The following is a 19000-nucleotide window of genomic DNA, read 5'->3' on the forward strand; positions in this document are numbered from 1 at the left end:
ACTAATTAAGAACATAAAAAATAAAGTAGAAGAAAAAACTCTTCGAGAAAATAATGTTGAAAGTCTCTAGAGCTGCTTTTTGCCTCTAATTTTTGTACTCCCAAAGTTATCTACTGAAAAGTGTTGAAAAGAGACATTTATATAGCTAAAAAAAGATAAAGTAAACCTAATTTTTGCAATTTAAAAGAGGTTGGCCGCGACTGGTAGTGTCGTGGCCCTTGAAGCACGATTTTTGGCAGCGAGCTTCCTACTGCGTTGATTGATAATATTTTGGCCATAACTCTTTGAATATTGCTTGTAATTAGACGATTCAAGATATTTTGGAAAGATAAAAGAGAGATCTATAACTTCTATTCACAACATTTTTCCTCAAAGTGAACACATCATAGTCAAAAATTTGATTGAAGATTTAGACTTAATTTTCGATCACAAACAGAGTGTGTTGAGCATCCAAAACTTAAATTTTTTCACCAATGATATTCTAGAACTCCAAATCCATGGAATTCATCATATTCATCTCATTTAACATATTTTTTTCATTTTCATTTCACATTATGAATTTTACCATTTAAACCTGAAACAAGTAGGAAACAAGCATAATTTTGCACAAAATGAATATAATAAGTTTCAGCGCACCTCTAAAACACTTTATAAAATATACCTAAAACTAGCCTATCACTTGTCGATTGTCTTATTAGACAATGACAAAGGTATATAGATGTCGGGATTGGCCATCATGATTGTCTTATTAGGCAACAATAGATGAGTAGATGTCGGGTTAGGGCATCAAGGTTGTCTTATTAGGCAATAACAAAAATAATTTCTTTATGATAGATATGACTTGTCTTATTAGACAACTACTTGTGTATTATGGTTTAATTATATTATTTTGATTGGTTATCTGTTTGATATGTATTTATATTTACTTTTTTTGCTGAGTCTATGTGACTTACGGGTGCTTTGTAGTGCAGGTAAGGATAAAAGAAAACTAGGGTAGTCACGAGATGATTGTCTTCTTCGACAAATGTACATATCGACTTATTCGACTTGTATGATCGAGTTGTCGGAAGATATTTTGTGATGCACCTGATGTGTATTATAACTTACTTTTGTATACAGCCCTTTTGTAAAATTTTTGTAATAAGAGATTCCCGAAATAAATTTTTAGTAATGTCATCCTGTTCATTGCTAGGATTTTGTTTTGGTGAAGTTTTTACTATTATCATAGATTTTATTAATTGTTAATTTATTATTACAAAACTACGTTTCAAAACCACACACGCAGCGTCCTTAAGAATTAGAGCTTTTCAAGAAAAGTTGCCGATTTCGCACCATATGAGAAGATGATTACTGAGCTTCTGAAAGTTGGCAAGGATAAGCATGCACTAAAAGTAGTAAAGAGGAAGCTCATAACCCACAAGAGGGTGAAGAAGAAGCATGAGGAGATGCCCAAAGTTCTCCGCAAGATGAGGTAATTTCGAATGAACTTGATTATTAGAATAATTCTCTAAGGATTTCTCAACTTATGTTTCTTCAATTGAGTCAATTTTTAGCCTTATAACATTGAATTTATTTTAATCACACTATTATTGGGAAATTGATAACTCTGTTGTGGTTGTTTTTGGCTCTCTGTAATTGAATTTGTAACATGGTTCAACTATCCATTATGTAGTGTAAAGATTGATTTGTTTTTATGTTTGCTTGCAGATCTGGTGGAGTTACTGAGAAGAAAAAATGATAATTCTTTTCAAGTTGTATTTGGGTTATCCTTAGAATCCAAGTTCCTTTGAGATTTTGATACGAGGCAGACTTCATTAAAATATTTGTTAGTTAAAGCGAGACATTAATTCTAGAAATTATGTAATGTGACCTTTAGTTTTGGTTTTGTAGTGTTTTTTTGACAATTATGTGTGGCCAAGTTTGGTTATAGTTTTGAATTTACACAATGTCTTTATAATTATCAATTGTGTCTCTAAACTCTAGTTAACGAATCTTACGTTAGTTTTAACTAAACAAACTATTAATGTTCAACATTTCAAGTGCATCACCCAAAAAAAAAAAAACATTTCAAAGTGTCGAGAGACTGTTACTCCAGTTTGCGTTGTGGATTACAAGTTCACATCATTCCAATTTCAAATGAGCCAATTTTAAACTTTTATTATGTTTAAGAGCTTCTACTATGACATTATATAGTGTGGCTTTACCAAACTCAATTTGTGATACGTGAGAAACTGTTCCAAGCCTCAAAAACATGTTGGAAATTGTTCAAGCACATTCATTCGAAACTAAAAATGAAAACTACCATGGCTCCTAGACAAAAAAACGTAATCAATAATCATAAATTGGCTATTGTTTAGTGAAAGCTCTTGTGTTTGAAAAAGGTCCATGTTAAAATAGCTTAAACAAATATTTCTTGAAAATATTTATCTACCTACCTATTATTCTCTACCATTGCATTTAGTTGACTGGTAGTTTTGAAACTCTCTATACTCTAATCATGAACTTACCATTTCATCTAATGGTCTTTTAGTCATGGAGAATTCCACAAAAACACTCCCAGAAGCCCAAGAAGACAATGATGATCATGATCATGATTCACCCACTTCCACAGAAATCTCTACAAATCTTCTTCATGCTGAGCCTGAATATCTTCATCTACCTAAGTTGTTGGCCATGGAAGAAAGTTTGAATCTTCTTCAGCATGAAAGAAATGAGGCAGTCACTCGCTATTCGGATTCAATCAAATTCATTGCTGAACTCTCCAGGGAAAGGGATTCTCTTCAGAACAGAATTCGAGAGGTTGAAGCTGTCACAAGAGAGAAGGAAGCCGATTTCGCAATAAGAATGGATGAGGAAGTGAGTGAAAGAAAAAAGCTTGGAAAGGAAATTGAAATTTACAGGGAGAGAATTGAAGACATGGAAATGAAGAGAGAGCAAAGCAATGAGATTTTGTTTAAATGCTTTGAGTCTCTTCGATTGGTGAATGTGAGTTTGGAAAGGATCATAAATAATGTGGATGGAGAAAAAACTGATGATAAAGATGTCAAGTTCTCTAAATGCATAAATGAGAGTGATTTCATGTGTTTGGAATTGGAATTGAATGAGGAACTATTGGCTGTTACAAGGCTCACTTTGGAGGCTGAAGAAAAGGTGAATGAATTCAAAGAATTGAGAAATAAGGAGAAGAGGGAGTTGGAGAATAGTGTGGTGAGTTTGACAGAGGAGAATAGAGATACCAACAGTTTGCTGAGAGCAGCCTTGTTGGAGAAGGAAGCTGTAGAGAAGAGGTTGAAGGTAAATAGCGAGCAGAAGAGAGTTGCCCTTTTGCAGATTGCAGAACGAGGTTTGCAGCGTGTTGGTTTCGGGTTTATGATGGGAAGTGGGAATGTTGAGCAATCACTAGAGAGTTTTTCAGGAACAAAGTCAGATAGTAGTGAGTGTGAAGAAGAGGTTGTTAGCCTGGTATGTACTAAGACTACCTTACTGAAAGTTAATTAATTAAGAATGGCCAACACCAATTTCATTAGCCTATAACTGTAACTAGATGATTGGCCTTTGAGAATTGGTTAAGTGGTGAAACTATTTATTACTGTCATTTTGAAATTTTCTTAATAGGCATCAACTGTAGAGAGGATAATGAAGAATTTACGGCTCGAAATCACTAAGTTGAGGCGATCTTTGGAAGAATCTAGGTATACTCTTTCTAGAATGTGACTGAAAAAAAAAAACTAAGAACAGTTTTATCTGTTCTAATAATTCCCTCCTTTGAGTTTATAACATCAGCTAAACGGCCAGGTCAGACACCGAGCGGTTGCAGAGTCTTACGGACAAACAAGCTCAAACTATTGAAGAAAACAAGTTATACATCAAGGAGTTGGAGGAAAGAGAAAGGGTGCTGACTCAAAATGTAGTTCCTTGACTGATCAAAATATGTTATGGTTATTTTGCTCTACATTCATAAAACATGTTCTTTTCTATACCATACTAACTTGTTTCTCATTTTCTATGTCTGGAAAAAAAAAGGTTGAGGAATTCCTGTTGGAAATTAAGGAAATTGAAGCAGAGGTAACTAGATGGAGAGAAGCTTGTGAATTAGAAGTTGAGGTTGGGAAAACTGAGATTGAAGAACGCGACAAAGTGGTAAAATTCCATTCCTTTCTTTGTTAGTATTCACTTTGATGATTACTCAGTCATAGAGAACCATAAAGATTAATTGTTTGAAACTGTGTAATAGATTGGCATTCTGAAACAAGAGTTAGAGAAAACAAAGGCTTCTTTGGACATATCAAATGGCAAACTAAAGCTGAAAGAAGAACTTGCTGCTGCAGCCATGGCTGCTCAGGCTGCAGCAGAGAAGTCGTTACAGCTAGCTGACAGCAGATCTGCAGGGCTCCGTGAAAGGATAGAAGAGTTGTCCAGACAACTAGAAGAAGCAGAAACTCGAGAGCGACATAGTCATAGGGTGAGACATATATGCTGGCCATGGCAAATTCTCAAAGCCCATGCAGCTAATGTAAATAACAACAGAGTGCGAGATGCACGGCGCATGATACCACAAATGCAAGCATTTCATCATTAAAATCTTACAATTCATATTGTATTTTCGTTCAAGATCCATCTTTAATTATGTTAGAACCTCATTTTTATATTTATTCAATTTAACCATTGTCTCATCCTCCCATCAGTAACACAATTGCTTTATAGTACTGTAAAGAAGAAATTAACACAAATTTTACTGAAACACTTGTTCAAACTGAGCATATGATGCATTAGATACATAAATGTGTAAATAGTTCAGACCAATTTTGTAAACACATGGTATACAATAGTAAGTAAATACATGGCAACCATATTGCCTCGATCTCTTTTGTGATAAAGAAAATCTGATACTCTTTTCTTGCATTCTCTTTTCAACTGGTTAATCGAAGAGCCTTCCAACTTCTTGTTTCATCATGAACTTGATCTGAAGCAAAAACATCAACTTAGATATAAATATATTTTTAAATAAATTCCTACAGATTAAAACAAAATTTAGTGAGTTATGTATGTATAAAAATACCTGCTTAGCTGTAAGTCCAATATCTTTCAAGTCATCAATCTGAAACAAATATTAGCATTTAGTGTTACCTCATCGAAGGACTTAGCATATTAGAATTATGCACAACTGAAGGACTTACATTCTTGAACGGCTCTGGAGATTCTTGACGAAGTTCAAGAATATATGATGATCGCTTCTCTCCAATTCCCTAAAAAATATATGCATTTGTGTAAATTATGAGAATGAGAATGAGATTTATATAAAAATATATATATAATTAATTAAAAAAACACACAGCATACCTTTAATTTTTTCAATTCCTCCCTGATGATAGGAAAAACAAATAAAACAAAACAACAATATCAGTTACAACATTCTTGTACTACAATTTTTGCTAGTAATTATGAATTAAGATTATATATGCGGTTAGAAACTCAATTTGAGTACTTACTTGTCAGCTGTATTTAGAACTCTTAAACATTCTTTAACAACAGAATTCTGCACAAGGAAACAACATTAAACTAAATTACTTCCGGAATCTTCAAGAAATAAATGATAACTACATAAAAGAATAGCTGTTGAATTGAATGTTGTGGTTTATATTATTTACATTATATGAAAATGATTGATTGATGAAAATATCAAGTCATACCAGTTTTCTGAAAACATCTTAAAGAGGCAACTATTCTTTGGAAAATATAAGCTAATGTATGTAAAATAACACATTTGGTTTAGAAATATATAATGAAACTTTCATATCCCTAGCTAGGAGAGAGAGGTAAGTATTATAATTTATAACTGATCTGAAAAAGAAAAACAAATTCATAGACTAATTTTTATGTATAATATAACAGTCTAAAAAACATATTAGATTAATTAATTAGCGGTAAAACAATATTTTTGATAATAAGAGTAGTATATTATGCCTAACATACCTTCACATCAGAATTGTGCACACTGAATGTTTGCCACGGGCTATCGATGTTTTTGACATCCTTTGTTCTATGTTCAACAAATGGAGTAGTTGGCTCCACAAGCTCCGTTGGGAGTAAAGCACGAGATAAAGCATCATTTGTTTCTATTCTCCTCGCAGAAAATGGAGTTCCTGAATTTAATGCCTTTAGAGTATTTGATAGTTCCCGTAATCTTACACTTAATGGTGGCGATTTATTCTGATCAACCATGGAAAGATTATTTTCTCTTACAAAGACTTGACCTGTAATGTAACAATGAATGAAATAACTCAAATCACATAAATTAACAAATTAAGAACAACTCTCAACTAGGATTCACATCATATAATCAAACCTTCTTTGACAAGTGTGTTTGTGCTGCTATGTTCCTCTGGTTGATCCTCACCATGCTCAGCAACAGGCTTGCCCTGCAAAAAATAACAGTGTTGCTGGATTAAGCTACTGAACATAAATTGAACCCAAAAAATAAAAATGTGACCTCACCTTTTCTTCCTCTTTTATGGTTTCACTACTAGTGCTGCCATGAACACTCAGACCATGTTCTTCTGGTTGATCCTCACCATGCACAACAACAGGCTTCACCTGCAAAAAGAGATAGCAGTGTTGCTGGATTAATCTATTGAACTTAAATTAAACCGAAAAAATAAAAATGTGACTCACTTTTTCCTCTTTTATGATTTCAGTACTTGTAATACTTTCCAGCACTAAATTTTCCTGCATTAATATATTTCACTAAGTCAGGAAAAAAAACGAACTTTGCCACTTTTTGTTAAGAGCTCAAATAACAAAAAAGCATCAAATACCTTGTCAGAAGGAGTCAGCTGACTTGCATCGTCAAAAAGTTTCCTTCAAACAAATGAGTAATTTTTTTTAGATATGGATGTCAATTGTATAGGAAAGAAAATTTTAACATATATATATTATTTTGTTTGAAATTGAAATAAAATTTTGACATACCTTCCCTCAAAGGATTTACCGCCATTTGCTTTCTTTTCGGAAAGTGGCACTCTGTAGCTAAGTTGTTTCTTTGTAGTAGCATAAACAGTCTTGGGTATTTGGCTTTTCTTCGATAAAGACGTCACTGATTTTGTTAAGCTACGAACTTTCTTGGTTGATTCTACAAGAGCTCCATTGATCTTTTGACAAGTGCGAGAGGCCAACTTCACCATAGATATGGAGTCTTGGCAATATAAGGGGTTCTACAGATATTTTCAGAACAAAAAAAAAATGTCATATGAACATATTACAGGCTAAAGTAAAGACCATATATCACAAGAGAGACTCACCAAACAAGCGATCATCAAAACTTTGTTTACCCCTCCTAAAGAATCTTGCAGTATTCGTGTTAGTTTGCTTTCACGATAGGGGACATGACTTTCATTGCCACCCAATGCATGTAAAACATTTGAAAAAGCATATATAGATTGATTAATCTTAGTTTGCTCGACAGAATTGAGGCCATCATTGCCCTTTCTCCGAACATCCTCATAACCTGAAAAAGGTAAATTCAACCAAGATATAAACTTTTATTCAATAAAACATAAGAAAATTGTTCTGAAAACAATAATGCAATGTGGTTTAAAGACACTACCAGCTAATTCAACAAAATTCATCTTGCTAGTTTGAAGAGTATCTAGATTTTCATTGGGAGATGATACATGAACTATCAAACCCTTGTGGCTTCTACGAGGAAGCTCAGATGGTATCTTTTGTGTTGGTTTACGCGAATTGAAACCAACACATAACTTTTGAAAATCTGAAATTGATTTCACAGGTACCTGAAAATTGGATAACATAAAATGCCCCCCCAAAAAAAAAACAGTAAGAAGGATGATAATTATTGATGCTATCATATTTCATAGCCAACAAGAAACAACACCAAATACCTTAGAAAGACCTTTAAGTTGAATTTTTCCTAGCTTATCTTCCAATACAAAAACTGCCGACTGCTTTGTATCCAAAAGATCACAAACACGATCTTGCTGAACCTCATAGAATGATATAGCGACAGTATTACCATTTAACTCCGCCAATGAAAGAAATTCGTTCATTGCAAGTGCTGCCAATCCAGGTTTATCACAAGAACCCTTCAAAATACAATGGTTGTTTCAGTAAAAGTATATTTGATTTCAAAGGAAAGCAATACTAATTTGTAAATAAAAATAGTGATTGACATGAACCCACCTGAATCACACAAGTTTTTCCTGTGTTTTTCGCTCCATAGGCAACCACAGTGGCATTGCAACCACTAAAAACTCCTGAAATTAGAGGCTTTACTTCCCGTGAAAAAATTAGCTCGTTGTCTTCATTTTGCTCATAACAATAGTCCAATTCGTAGGAATCCTTACGACTGCAGTGGCCCAAAAAACGATAATTTCTTGTTAAATCAAATATAAACTAATCTTATCTCAAAAAAAAAAAATATATATAAACTAATCTTATATCAGCCTAATATACATAAACTAATCTATTGGAAGGATTAGGAGAACATAAAAAAAAAAATTCTAAACCTAATTTCTCCTCAATTTTCCCTAATTTTCTCGGAAACCAAAAAGACGATAAATTTTCTCGTTCTCTTCATGAATTCACAACAAATCAAAAGAAAATTCAAGAGTACCTTGCTGATTGATCACCGAAAGAAATAGTGACAGTCTCAGAAGCTTCACCGTTGGGTTTTTTCACAGATATCCAAGAAAGGTCGGTAGATAATTCAGCTTCCTTATCGGTTAAGCCCCTGAGTTTGGCTACGACTCGAATCTTTCTTGATGGGTTAAAACCCATGGTTGTGTTGATGGAGGTTTCCGTGAGATTGTAGGAGGAAGAAGAGGTTGGAGCTCAGATGTTTGAGTTGTTGAAGTGACTGAAGAAGCTTCAAATTTCAATTAGAATGATTTCAATGAAGAGAATTCTTACAGAGTACGATTGATCAATTTGATAAGAGAGATAGATGAATGAATGAAAAGTAGCCGTTAGGGATTTCGGAGGGATTTTCAAATCTTTATTACGCTCCATTGAAGGTAAGTAAGAGGTGAACGTTAGTGAAAAAACAGGTAACTAAACCTTAATGGGCCAGTACCAGCCCAAATTCGGCCCAATTCCAAACTCATCCAATGATGTCCTAATTCATAGTTGTCTCTTCTCATAGTTGTATGTCTATACACCTAAGCTAAGTGAAAATTACATGAAATATGGGATTTCATAACAAAGTTTATTAAAAATATGGCATTTTTAGGTTTGCCACTTTTCTATGGCATTTTTAGGTTTGCCACTTTTCTATGGCATTTTTTTAGCTTAATTAGTTTTATTTATTTTTTTTAATTTATTTTACACTTACATTTTATGGTTTCTTTTTATTTGAAAAATTTACACCAAATACTACATTTTTTTTCAAACATTACATTTTAAATTTGACAAGAACATTTTACTTTTATACTTTTATTAATTTTTTTTTTTCTTTTTTACTTATTGAAACTTCAAAAAGTTTTTTTTTTTTGTCTTTTTTATATATTTTTTAGTCAATTTTGGCTCTCTTTTTTCTTTTCAACTTTTAAGTCAGTTGCTACTTTTTTTTTTCTTTCTTTCGCTTATCTCTCTCTATTTTTTTTTTTTTCTAATTTCTCTTTGTGTCTCTTTTTTTTTTTCAATTTTTTTCTCAACCTAATTTTTTTTCTCTTAATATATATAATAAGTGTACATTTTTATATTTCATTTTTTTTTACAAAAATTAAACTTGTTTTTTTATTTAAACTACTATTCGTTTTTTTTTTTTGTTAAAAACTAATTATTCCATTAAAAACAACAGAAAAAAAAAAAAAACCAGTTTCATCAATATCATCCTGAAAAAAAAAAAACAATATAAAAAATCATAATCTAAAAAGAATCCAAACTTTAAAAACTAGTTTCATCAACATTGAAAGAAACTAATAATTTCATTTAAAGAATACAAAAAATAGTTTCATCAACAATATAATGAAAAAAATTACAATCTAAAGACGATACTAACTTTAAAAACCAGTTTCATCAATATTAAAATAAACGAATTATTTCATTAAAAGAGGCAAAAAAAAAAATAGTTTCATCAATAACATAATAAAAAATACACAATGCCTAATAACTAAACTTTTACAAATTAACGATACTAAATTTAAAAACCAGTTTCGAACATATAAAATTTATATCAATACCTAATAATCAAACTTCTAACTTCATTCTTTATTTTGGCATTTAATTTTTTATTTGCTTGCTCAAAAATTAGAGTTAATTTAAACATACAATTTGCAGCAAATATAACAAAGAGAATCACAAATTAAAATCAAAGAGAAAAAAAAGAAACAAAGAAAATTAAAGAGACAAAAGTGCAATAAAAACCATAAAAGAATAACAAAAAAAAAATAGTGGAATGTGACAAACCAGTTAGTAAAACAACCAAAATAAAAACAAACAAATAAAAACCAGTTTCTTGAGATAAATTAATAAAAAATTGAATAAAACTCAATTATGAACAACAATAAAAAAAATTAATTACTTAAAAAAACCAGTTATGAAAATAATAAAATAATATGTATGTCAGAAACTGATTAATTAAAATAAAATAAAAATTGTTGTTCAAATATCATACAATAATAAAACTGGTTTTATACAAACTAAAAAATATATAATAATATCATAAAAATTGAGCAACCCCATTACAGAATAGTTAAGACATGTGAAACCAGTTTCGACATGTGAAACCAGTTTTGACGTTATAAAAAATCATAACAAAATACAAATGTTAATAATAAAGTTAATTGAAACCAGTTTCATCAGACAATCAAATAAAAACATACACACACAAATATACAAAAAAAAAAAAATACTAATCACAAATATAATCAAAACAACACATAATGCCTACCAATAATTTAATAACAAAATATAAGTGTAAGTTTCCAACCTAGAAACAAAATAATAAAAAAGTAACTTGAAAAAAAATTCTAATAACATAATGAAACTATTTTTTTTATTCTTTTAATGAAATTAATAGTTTCTTTCAATGTTGATGAAACTGATTTTTAAAGTTTATATTATCTTTAGATTATAAATTTTTTATATTGTTTTTTCTTCAGGATGATGTTGATGAAACTGGTTTTTTTTTTTTTTAGCTGCTTTTAATGAAATAATTAGTTTTTAACAAAAAAACAAAGAAAAAAAATAGTAGTTTAAATAAAAAAAAAACAAGTTTAATTTCTGTAAAAAAAATTATATCTATAGTTGAGATCATTTTTTATTTATTTTAGTATTTTATTTTTTAAAAAAAGAAAAAATAAATAAAAAGAAACACAAATTTAAAGTTTTTTATGGCATTACTCAAGACTTTTTCCCATATTTGTAAGTTTTTTTTTTAAAAAATGTCATATTTAGTGTAATTAAGTTTTTATGCCATATATATCAAAACTTATCTTTATTTTTCCATATTTTTGTAAATAGCCCTACAGCTAATGGCAGAATTGTAAACAAATTAAATGTAATTAAAATAAGGGTAGTTATATTTACACCCCATAAAATTATAAGGGGAGTTCTATTTACACCCCCCACAAAATGATAAGTACCTCCCATTATTAAAAAAAATATAAACTTAAATAATTTTTAAAAATTACTCTTAATATTTTTTTTAAAAAAATTTCTCACATTATTTTATGTTAATTTCAATACTTATTTTGATTTTATTTTCATAATTTTTTCTAACTCATGTATATTTTTTTTAAATTTTTTCTAAGAAAATTTTATATAATTTTTTATTTTAATTTTTTTCTCATAATATTTAAAATATAATTTATTTTTGTTTGATAGGTATATTTTTTAAGAATATGAATTGGAAAAAAAAAAGTTAAAAAAATTTAGTACAATTAAAGATATAAATTTTATATAAAATAAAAATTATTAAAATGGAATACCTTTAGAAAATTTTGGAGTATAAATAAAATTTCCCAATTATAATTACACCCCTAAAATATAATTACATATTTAACCTTATGTAAAATTACCAAAATAGATATTTTTAATAAAAATTATTTTTATTTTTTAATAAGTGCACCCCACCACTAAAAGAATAACTGAATGTTAAAATCTTTTAAAAAAAAATAATTCAAAATAGAAAAGTTTAAACCCTAAAACTAAAATCATTCATCAATGGAAGAGAGTTTGGAAATTTTATCAATGGAGCAATCTTCTAATACAAAAGTAAGATTATTATTATTATTATTATATATATATCTTTCAAAAAGTATTTATTGGTTGTTCTTATTTCTTGTAATTGAGGAATTGAATTAAAAAGTAATTGAAAATGTGCCTAACTCATGAAACCGGTTAATTCAAACCCCTAGATTCATTTGTCATCTCTTTTTTTTTTTTTTTTTGAAAAAGATACTCATTAGTTATTTGTTATTTGAGATAACACAATGAATACAAAATACATCGGTCTCTTTGTAAATCAACTTCTTTAGTTTATTAGTCCCTCCTTAATGGAATTTAACTATTCAATGAAATAAATTTAGTGTTTAATAAAGTGTGTGTATATTGGATATGCCATAGAATAATTTATTTATTCATTTCTTGTGCCAGTGAGATCTTACTATATATATATATATATATATATTTTGATGAAATGCTTGAAAAATACGTTAGTTCATGTATGCATAGGATACAGTTGTTAAATAGGCTTCTTTAGACATCAAACAATATATGCCTTTCAATAGTGGCAAAGTTATAAAAAAGTCTGTGTGTTGCAAATTTGCTCTCAAATTTGAGAAATAGCATAGTTAACGTTGAGCTTTGATGGGCACAGCTGTCATTTCGCTTACTTTCACATAGTTCATCAAGTCTAATTATACAGATTATTTTTATGCTGAAGTAAATATTAACATTGAAGTCATTAAATTTAATATCACTATTTGTTTGAATGAAAATAAATAAGATATTAATATTTATGGAATTGGAATTATATTTTGCAGGAAGAAGAAGTTGAAGTAAGCAATAATACTTCTTCAGAATTTGATTCTAGTGACATTTTTTCAACAAATTTGGTACTATAAAATATTTATTTTTTATATTTTGCTCACAAGTTTTAAGATATGCTTATGTTTTAATTGTTTCCATTTATTACTTTTATGTAGATTTTTCATTCGAGAAAATCTCTTATTGAATGGACCAAAGATAAAGGAAAGCAACATGGAATTATTATAGTAATTAAGAGATCTGATTCAGGTGAAAGTCGAAAAGCAAGAATTAAATTTGCTTGTGAAAGGAGTGGCAGCTATCGACAACACATGAAGACAATTGAAGGAAAAAAGAGAAAAATTGATAGGAGAACATCGACAAAAAAATGTGGTTGTCCATTTTTATTGAGTGCACAAAAATTAGCAACAGCTGATGATTGGACACTCACAGTCGTGTGTGGATTTCATAACCATTCAATTGCAAAACATCTCGAAGGACATTCTTTCGCCGGGGGGTTGACTCTGGAAGAGACAAAGATATTAGTTGATATGTCAAAGTGTAATATCATGCCAAGAGAAATTCTAGCTGTGATCAAAGAAAAAAATAAATGTAATGTCTCAACGATAAGGACAATATACAATGCAAGACAAAAACACAGAATTCGAGAAAAGGCAGGCAGATCCCAAATGCAACAATTGATGAGAAAGCTAAGTGAGCATAACTATATCGAGTGGCATAGATATGAAAAAGATACTAATACAGTTAGAGATATATTTTGGGCACATCCATTCGGTGTTGATTTACTTCATATTTTTCCTCATGTATTAGTTATGGATTGCACTTACAAGACTAACAGGTATCGTCTTCCTTTGTTAGAGATTGTTGGAGTTACATCGACTGAATACACATTCTCTATTGCGTTTGTTTTTCTTAATTCAGAACAAGAGGATAACTACACATGGGCATTGGATAGATTAAAAACTATGATGGGCATTGACTTTCTTCCTAATGTAATTATCACAGATAGAGAATTGGCGTTAATCAATGCTATTGAAAAGGTCTTCCCTGCTGCAAAACATCTTTTGTGCCGATCATATATCTAATAATGTGTTGACTAAATGTCGAAAAAAATTTGAGTAAAAAAAAAAGTGGGATAATTTTCTTTCTGATTGGAACATACTCACTTTATCATCATCAGAAAGTGAGTATAATAAGAGACTCAAAGCACTTGAAGAAAATTATGGTAGATATTCACAAGCAATTGATTATGTCAAAGATGTGTGGTTGAATAAATATAAAGAAAAATTTGTTTCTGCATGGACAAATTTAGTAATGCATTTTGGCACTACTACTACAAATAGGTATACATTATATCTTCCTTTATTATTATATTTTGAGTGCATTTGTATATAAATATTTATTTAAAATGTATTTAATTTATTTTTATTTTGTTTTATTTATACAGTGTAGAAAGTGCACATGCAAAGCTAAAGAGATACTTACGCTCATCACAAGGAAATTTTGAGACTTCATGGTCTACAATACTTAATTTACTAGAGCTACAACACACAGAGATAAAAGCGTCGTTTGAGAAAAGTTTGACGACTGTTCAACATAATTTTAAGCCTACATTATTCAAAGAATTGAGAGGATTTATTTCAAGATGTGCCCTTGATAAGGTATTTCAAGAGTCAAAGCGAGGTGATTGGGTTGGATTTGATATTCATGCTTGTGGGTGTGTTATTCGTCGCACGCATGGATTGCCATGTGCCCATGAGATTAATGAATATCAGTTAGAAGGACGAGCTATTCCCTTAGCATGTATAAACTCTTATTGGAGGAAGCTTGACTTGGTAAAATCTACCAAAAATGAAGCTAACGAAATAAGTTGTGATGCAGAGATTGAATTATTTCTTAGACGGTTTCAAGAGGTCGATATTCCTACTAAATTACACTTACAAAGAAAGTTAAGGGAGTTAGCTGAACCATCAACAACTTTTCTTGTTGAACCAGAGGTGAAAATGAATACACGTGGTCGACCACCTTCAAAATTTGATCATTCTACTCGTCGAGATCCATCTGCTTTTGAATATGTTTCTGCTAAATACGATAAATCTTTTATTTCTTCTAATTTGAATACGAAGAATAAAGATGTACGTCAGAACACTTCACAGCACTCACAATCATATCTAAAGTCATTACCATGTGAGTTGAAACCATACATTCGTTTTGTTAAAGATGTAGAAAGTGATGGAAATTGTGGTTTTCGAGCTATTGCAGACTTGATGGGCATGGGTGAGGATAGTTGGATGCAAGTTAGAAAAGACTTAAAGAGTGAATTAGTTTCTCATAGAAATGACTATAATTTACTTTATGGTTGTCCTGATAGAGTGGATGAACTACTTCATATTTTAAGAGCTACCCAAGCTTTAAATATTGGATGACCATGCCTGATATGGGACACATTATAGCTTCTCGTTATAATGTTTTCTTAGTGCACTTATCAATACAACAATGTCTGACATTTTTCCCACTTAGATCTAATCCTTTGCCAGCTATTTTACACAAAATCATTACAATTGGTTTCGTCAATAATAATCACTTCATTGAGGTAGATATTTCATTTATAATTTTTAAATACTAATTTATCATTTAATCTTATGAAGTAGTATATTATTCCCCTTATTTTATTATGTGTTTTGTGCAGGTATTCATGCAAAATAATTCTCCAATACCGCCCGTTGCTACTAATTGGGTTAGGTACCACTATTCATGTGCAGAAGGATGGCAAACTCCTTATGAAGTACGAATGAGAGTATTTCGTGACTTAGTTGGGAAAGAAGTAGCAACACAAGAGACTATTAATTTAGATACTCCATAAAATATTTTTTAGTTTTAATTTTCAATTAACTAGACTGTTAATTATTTTTAAGGATTTGGAGAACCAAGTATTGTTTAACAACAAAGATGAAAAATGCTTTGAAGATGTTATTTGCAAAAAACTTCTAAGATATTATTCTTTGTATCACATTAGAAGAATAAAAATATTATGTTTCAATATTATTAGTTGGCTAATTATGTAGTACCTCACTTCTGTTTGAGGTTTTGAACACCACAAATTGATGTGAGCGATAGGATGCTACAAAAATGTTACTTTTTAGAATCAAACCATTATGATTTCACCACAGTAAACTAAGGGTAAAAGAATTCTAAAATTGGGCAACCGACGGTGTATATTGCCATTATTTCTATTTTTTTAATGGAAAAAAAAATAGTAAAGTTATTCTTCACAGTTCACATTTTCTTCCATCTTCTTTACCTGTTTTTTTTTTTATGTCTGTAATTATGGAAAGGTTGGGCAACAATGAAGATGAAAACAAGTGGGGAAAATAGATAGAAACTAGTTCTCTTCTTAGAAAAAAAAAAAAAAGAACGTTTAGAGGAGACAAGAACGATGAATTCAATTGTGATACATACTCTCCAAATATCTATCTCATCCTCATGCTTAAATTCTATTCTTAGAACAAGGAAAAACATAAATATAACTAATATATGGTAAAGGTACAATTCCACACTACACCTTCATAGACTTGTTCCTTTGCCATCCAACAGAGAGTACTTGCAAATTGGGTGAATTTGATCTTCTCATTTTAGCTCCTACCTCCAAGAAATCAAGTCCACAACTGTCCTGGTATTGTCAAAACTGTAGAGTGTGACCCAAATACTAAGTCTATGTTTAGAAATACTAATAATGGTAGACCAAATAAATTGCTTTCTACAGTCAGGTTCACCACAATAGCAAGATAACTTTTAATGATTTTTTTTTTTTTGAATGGGATGACTTTTAATAATTCTTTGGTGAACTAAGAGAACCGAATCTTCCCTTTTTTTGAGGGATTTTCTTATTTTAATAATTTGAAAAAAAAATATTGGGGTTTACTAAATAATACCCTTTTAGTAAATAAAATGGGGTGTAGTTATAAAAAATAATTTTTAATGGGGTAAATTTAGTAATGGGGTGTATTTATAATTTTTAGGGGTGTGAATATAATCTCCCTTAAAATAATTAATAAACACAAATAATAACAAAGTAAGTAAGGTAAATTGTTGTATGAATAATGATATTTAAATATATTTATAAAATAATAAAAAAATAACTATAAATCATGAGAAAAATAACAAGACATCAATCTTATTAAAATATATAAATTAGGATAAATTACGGCATAAATACCTAATGTTTCCGGTTTTATACACTTAAATACCTAATATTTATTTTTGGTGGCCAAAATATCTAATATTACAATTCTCTTACACCGTTACTACCACTTCCGTTATTAACTCATAAATATAGACACGTGAAGGGCCCAAATGCATTACATTTATTTATTTTATTTTAAAATTTAATATTCTTAATATAAAAAACTAAATATTACTTGTTTTTTAAAAAAAAAAAAATAAGAGAGATGCAATACTAAATTACCATAGCTAAGTGAACCAGTGTAGCATATGGAATATGATTATCGAATTGAAGTGCCAATATCATGTGAAAATTGTTGATGAGAACACGTTTTTTTTAAACAAGTAGCATTTAGTTTCTGATATTAAGAATATTAAGTTTTAAAATAAAATAAAAATAAATGTAATGCATCTGAACCCTTCACGTGTCCATATTTATGAGTTAACGAAAGTGGTAGTAACGGTGTAAGAGAATTGTAACATTAGGTATTTTTGCCTCCAAAAATAAACATTAGGTATTTAAATGTATAAAATCTGAAACATTAAGTATTTATGCCGCAATTTACCCTATAAATTATTCCTAAATTATCTCTGAATAAACTACAACTTAAAAATAACCCTAAAATAACTTAACAAACAAAATAAAAAGAACTATAAAACAACAAAAATATATTATAGTTGTCTTATTATATTTTGTTGATTTACAATTGTCTTTTTCCTATTTTATAATTATTTTATTGTTATTTTTATGTTGTTATTTAGGTGTTCTATATTTGTTTTATAGTTGTTTTTCCTATTATTTTTACATATTTTTTTGTACAGTTGCTGTTTAGGTTATATGTATTTTTTATCGTGTATATTTTTCAGTTTATTTTAGACAATATATGTTGGAAATTATTTTACCAGGATCTTAGATCTACTCACAAGTATGTTTATTAACATCCTAAATATGAACTTTCTAAAACGATAAAATAAACACATATAAAGTTTAAGAAACCTTACATTGGGTGCAGCGGAATATAATGACTCCTTCCGTTCAGATATCTAGCCCTTGATTCCTTTCTGTAGCAGAGCATTATCAATATCTGAACCTGGATCTCTTTCTCTGAATCTTTGATGCTGAAACTCCTTTGCTGATGATCTTTCTTCACGATCTTCCTCACTATGATTGAGGTATCACTTGATGTGTGTGGGCACTACTCATACACTAAGGATTTCGAAATTATCAAGGAAGAAGAGAGAGAGTGGTCAGCTAAAGATAGGGAGAGAGAAGGCTCAGTTTTTCTGAATAGAAAAAGTCAGAAGAAAAGTGTAATTTTCCTGAAGCCTTCACTATCTATTTATAGCATTCCTACTAGGGTTAGATTTGAATTATATGGCATTAAAATAATGAAAAAATCAGTTTAAATTTCCTACAAAAGTGGCTGGCCCTAAACTTAGTGGATTGGGCCTTGCTTTTTGCAATTTTGCAATTTTAACACCTTTTGTATCTGATTTTCTCAAAAATGCCAATTTCCTAATTCAACCATTTAAATGCCAATTCTAACTATTTAATAACTATAAATAATTATTAAATAATATTGTCATTTATCATATTTATTAATTGAATACCATACAAAGTATCATAATTAACAAATATGCCCCTATAAACTCTTTCTTTACAATTTCGCCCTTACTTAGTGAAAAATTCACAAATAGACATAGTCTAATTTGAGAATTATAATTGATTAATCAAAACCAATTACATGAGTCTTACAAGCAATATTATCTCAAC

The 19000-nt window shown here is 29.8% G+C and overlaps 4 protein-coding genes across 4 annotated transcripts; 3 read left to right on the forward strand and 1 right to left on the reverse strand.

Annotated features, from left to right (window-relative positions):
- Positions 1 to 2513: 2513 nt before the first annotated feature.
- Positions 2514 to 4673, forward strand: LOC115716531 (uncharacterized protein At3g49055). The gene is made up of 5 exons (XM_030645344.2): positions 2514 to 3462; positions 3616 to 3692; positions 3796 to 3907; positions 4024 to 4140; positions 4235 to 4673. The coding sequence occupies exons 1-5, from the start codon at positions 2533 to 2535 to the stop codon at positions 4577 to 4579; spliced, it is 1581 nt and encodes a 526-aa protein (XP_030501204.2). The 5' UTR covers positions 2514 to 2532; the 3' UTR covers positions 4580 to 4673.
- A 24-nt stretch (positions 4674 to 4697) lies between these two features.
- LOC115716530 (kinesin-like protein KIN-10C) lies at positions 4698 to 9231 on the reverse strand. Its single transcript, XM_030645343.2, has 16 exons — positions 8630 to 9231; positions 8197 to 8362; positions 7899 to 8099; positions 7604 to 7790; positions 7299 to 7504; positions 6970 to 7211; positions 6816 to 6858; positions 6673 to 6726; positions 6496 to 6594; positions 6347 to 6419; positions 5974 to 6254; positions 5490 to 5536; positions 5341 to 5362; positions 5178 to 5246; positions 5060 to 5098; positions 4698 to 4963 (listed from the first exon to the last, which is right to left on the reverse strand). The coding sequence occupies exons 1-16, from the start codon at positions 8791 to 8793 to the stop codon at positions 4919 to 4921; spliced, it is 1938 nt and encodes a 645-aa protein (XP_030501203.2). The 5' UTR covers positions 8794 to 9231; the 3' UTR covers positions 4698 to 4918.
- Positions 9232 to 12180: 2949 nt separating this feature from the next.
- On the forward strand, positions 12181 to 14090 carry LOC133038151 (protein FAR1-RELATED SEQUENCE 5-like). Its single transcript, XM_061116208.1, has 3 exons — positions 12181 to 12231; positions 13002 to 13073; positions 13164 to 14090. The coding sequence occupies exons 1-3, from the start codon at positions 12181 to 12183 to the stop codon at positions 14088 to 14090; spliced, it is 1050 nt and encodes a 349-aa protein (XP_060972191.1).
- A 229-nt stretch (positions 14091 to 14319) lies between these two features.
- Positions 14320 to 15431, forward strand: LOC133038152 (uncharacterized). Its single transcript, XM_061116209.1, has 2 exons — positions 14320 to 14348; positions 14453 to 15431. The coding sequence occupies exons 1-2, from the start codon at positions 14320 to 14322 to the stop codon at positions 15429 to 15431; spliced, it is 1008 nt and encodes a 335-aa protein (XP_060972192.1).
- The last annotated feature ends 3569 nt before the right edge of the window (positions 15432 to 19000 follow it).

This window comes from Cannabis sativa, chromosome 5 (assembly GCF_029168945.1).
Source record: "Cannabis sativa cultivar Pink pepper isolate KNU-18-1 chromosome 5, ASM2916894v1, whole genome shotgun sequence".
Taxonomy (NCBI): Eukaryota; Viridiplantae; Streptophyta; class Magnoliopsida; order Rosales; family Cannabaceae; genus Cannabis; species Cannabis sativa.

What these genes read in the sequence shown, in the direction of transcription:
- LOC115716531 (XM_030645344.2), top strand. Translation starts at nt 2,533, where the DNA reads ATGGAGAATTCCACAAAAACACTCCCAGAAGCCCAAGAAGACAATGAT. An exon ending in CGATCTTTGGAAGAATCTAG is followed by an intron (nt 3,693 to 3,795) that starts GTATACTCTTTC and finishes CTAAACGGCCAG; the next exon opens with GTCAGACACCGAGCGGTTGC. An exon ending in TTGAAGAACGCGACAAAGTG is followed by an intron (nt 4,141 to 4,234) that starts GTAAAATTCCAT and finishes ACTGTGTAATAG; the next exon opens with ATTGGCATTCTGAAACAAGA.
- LOC133038152 (XM_061116209.1), top strand. Translation starts at nt 14,320, where the DNA reads ATGCATTTTGGCACTACTACTACAAATAG. An exon ending in GGCACTACTACTACAAATAG is followed by an intron (nt 14,349 to 14,452) that starts GTATACATTATA and finishes TTATTTATACAG; the next exon opens with TGTAGAAAGTGCACATGCAA.
- LOC115716530 (XM_030645343.2), bottom strand. Translation starts at nt 8,793, where the DNA reads ATGGGTTTTAACCCATCAAGAAAGATTCGAGTCGTAGCCAAACTCAGG. An exon ending in AGCTGACTCCTTCTGACAAG is followed by an intron (nt 6,727 to 6,815) that starts GTATTTGATGCT and finishes ATATTAATGCAG; the next exon opens with GAAAATTTAGTGCTGGAAAG. An exon ending in AAACACACTTGTCAAAGAAG is followed by an intron (nt 6,255 to 6,346) that starts GTTTGATTATAT and finishes GTTACATTACAG; the next exon opens with GTCAAGTCTTTGTAAGAGAA.
- LOC133038151 (XM_061116208.1), top strand. Translation starts at nt 12,181, where the DNA reads ATGGAAGAGAGTTTGGAAATTTTATCAATGGAGCAATCTTCTAATACA. An exon ending in AGCAATCTTCTAATACAAAA is followed by an intron (nt 12,232 to 13,001) that starts GTAAGATTATTA and finishes TATATTTTGCAG; the next exon opens with GAAGAAGAAGTTGAAGTAAG. An exon ending in ACATTTTTTCAACAAATTTG is followed by an intron (nt 13,074 to 13,163) that starts GTACTATAAAAT and finishes ACTTTTATGTAG; the next exon opens with ATTTTTCATTCGAGAAAATC.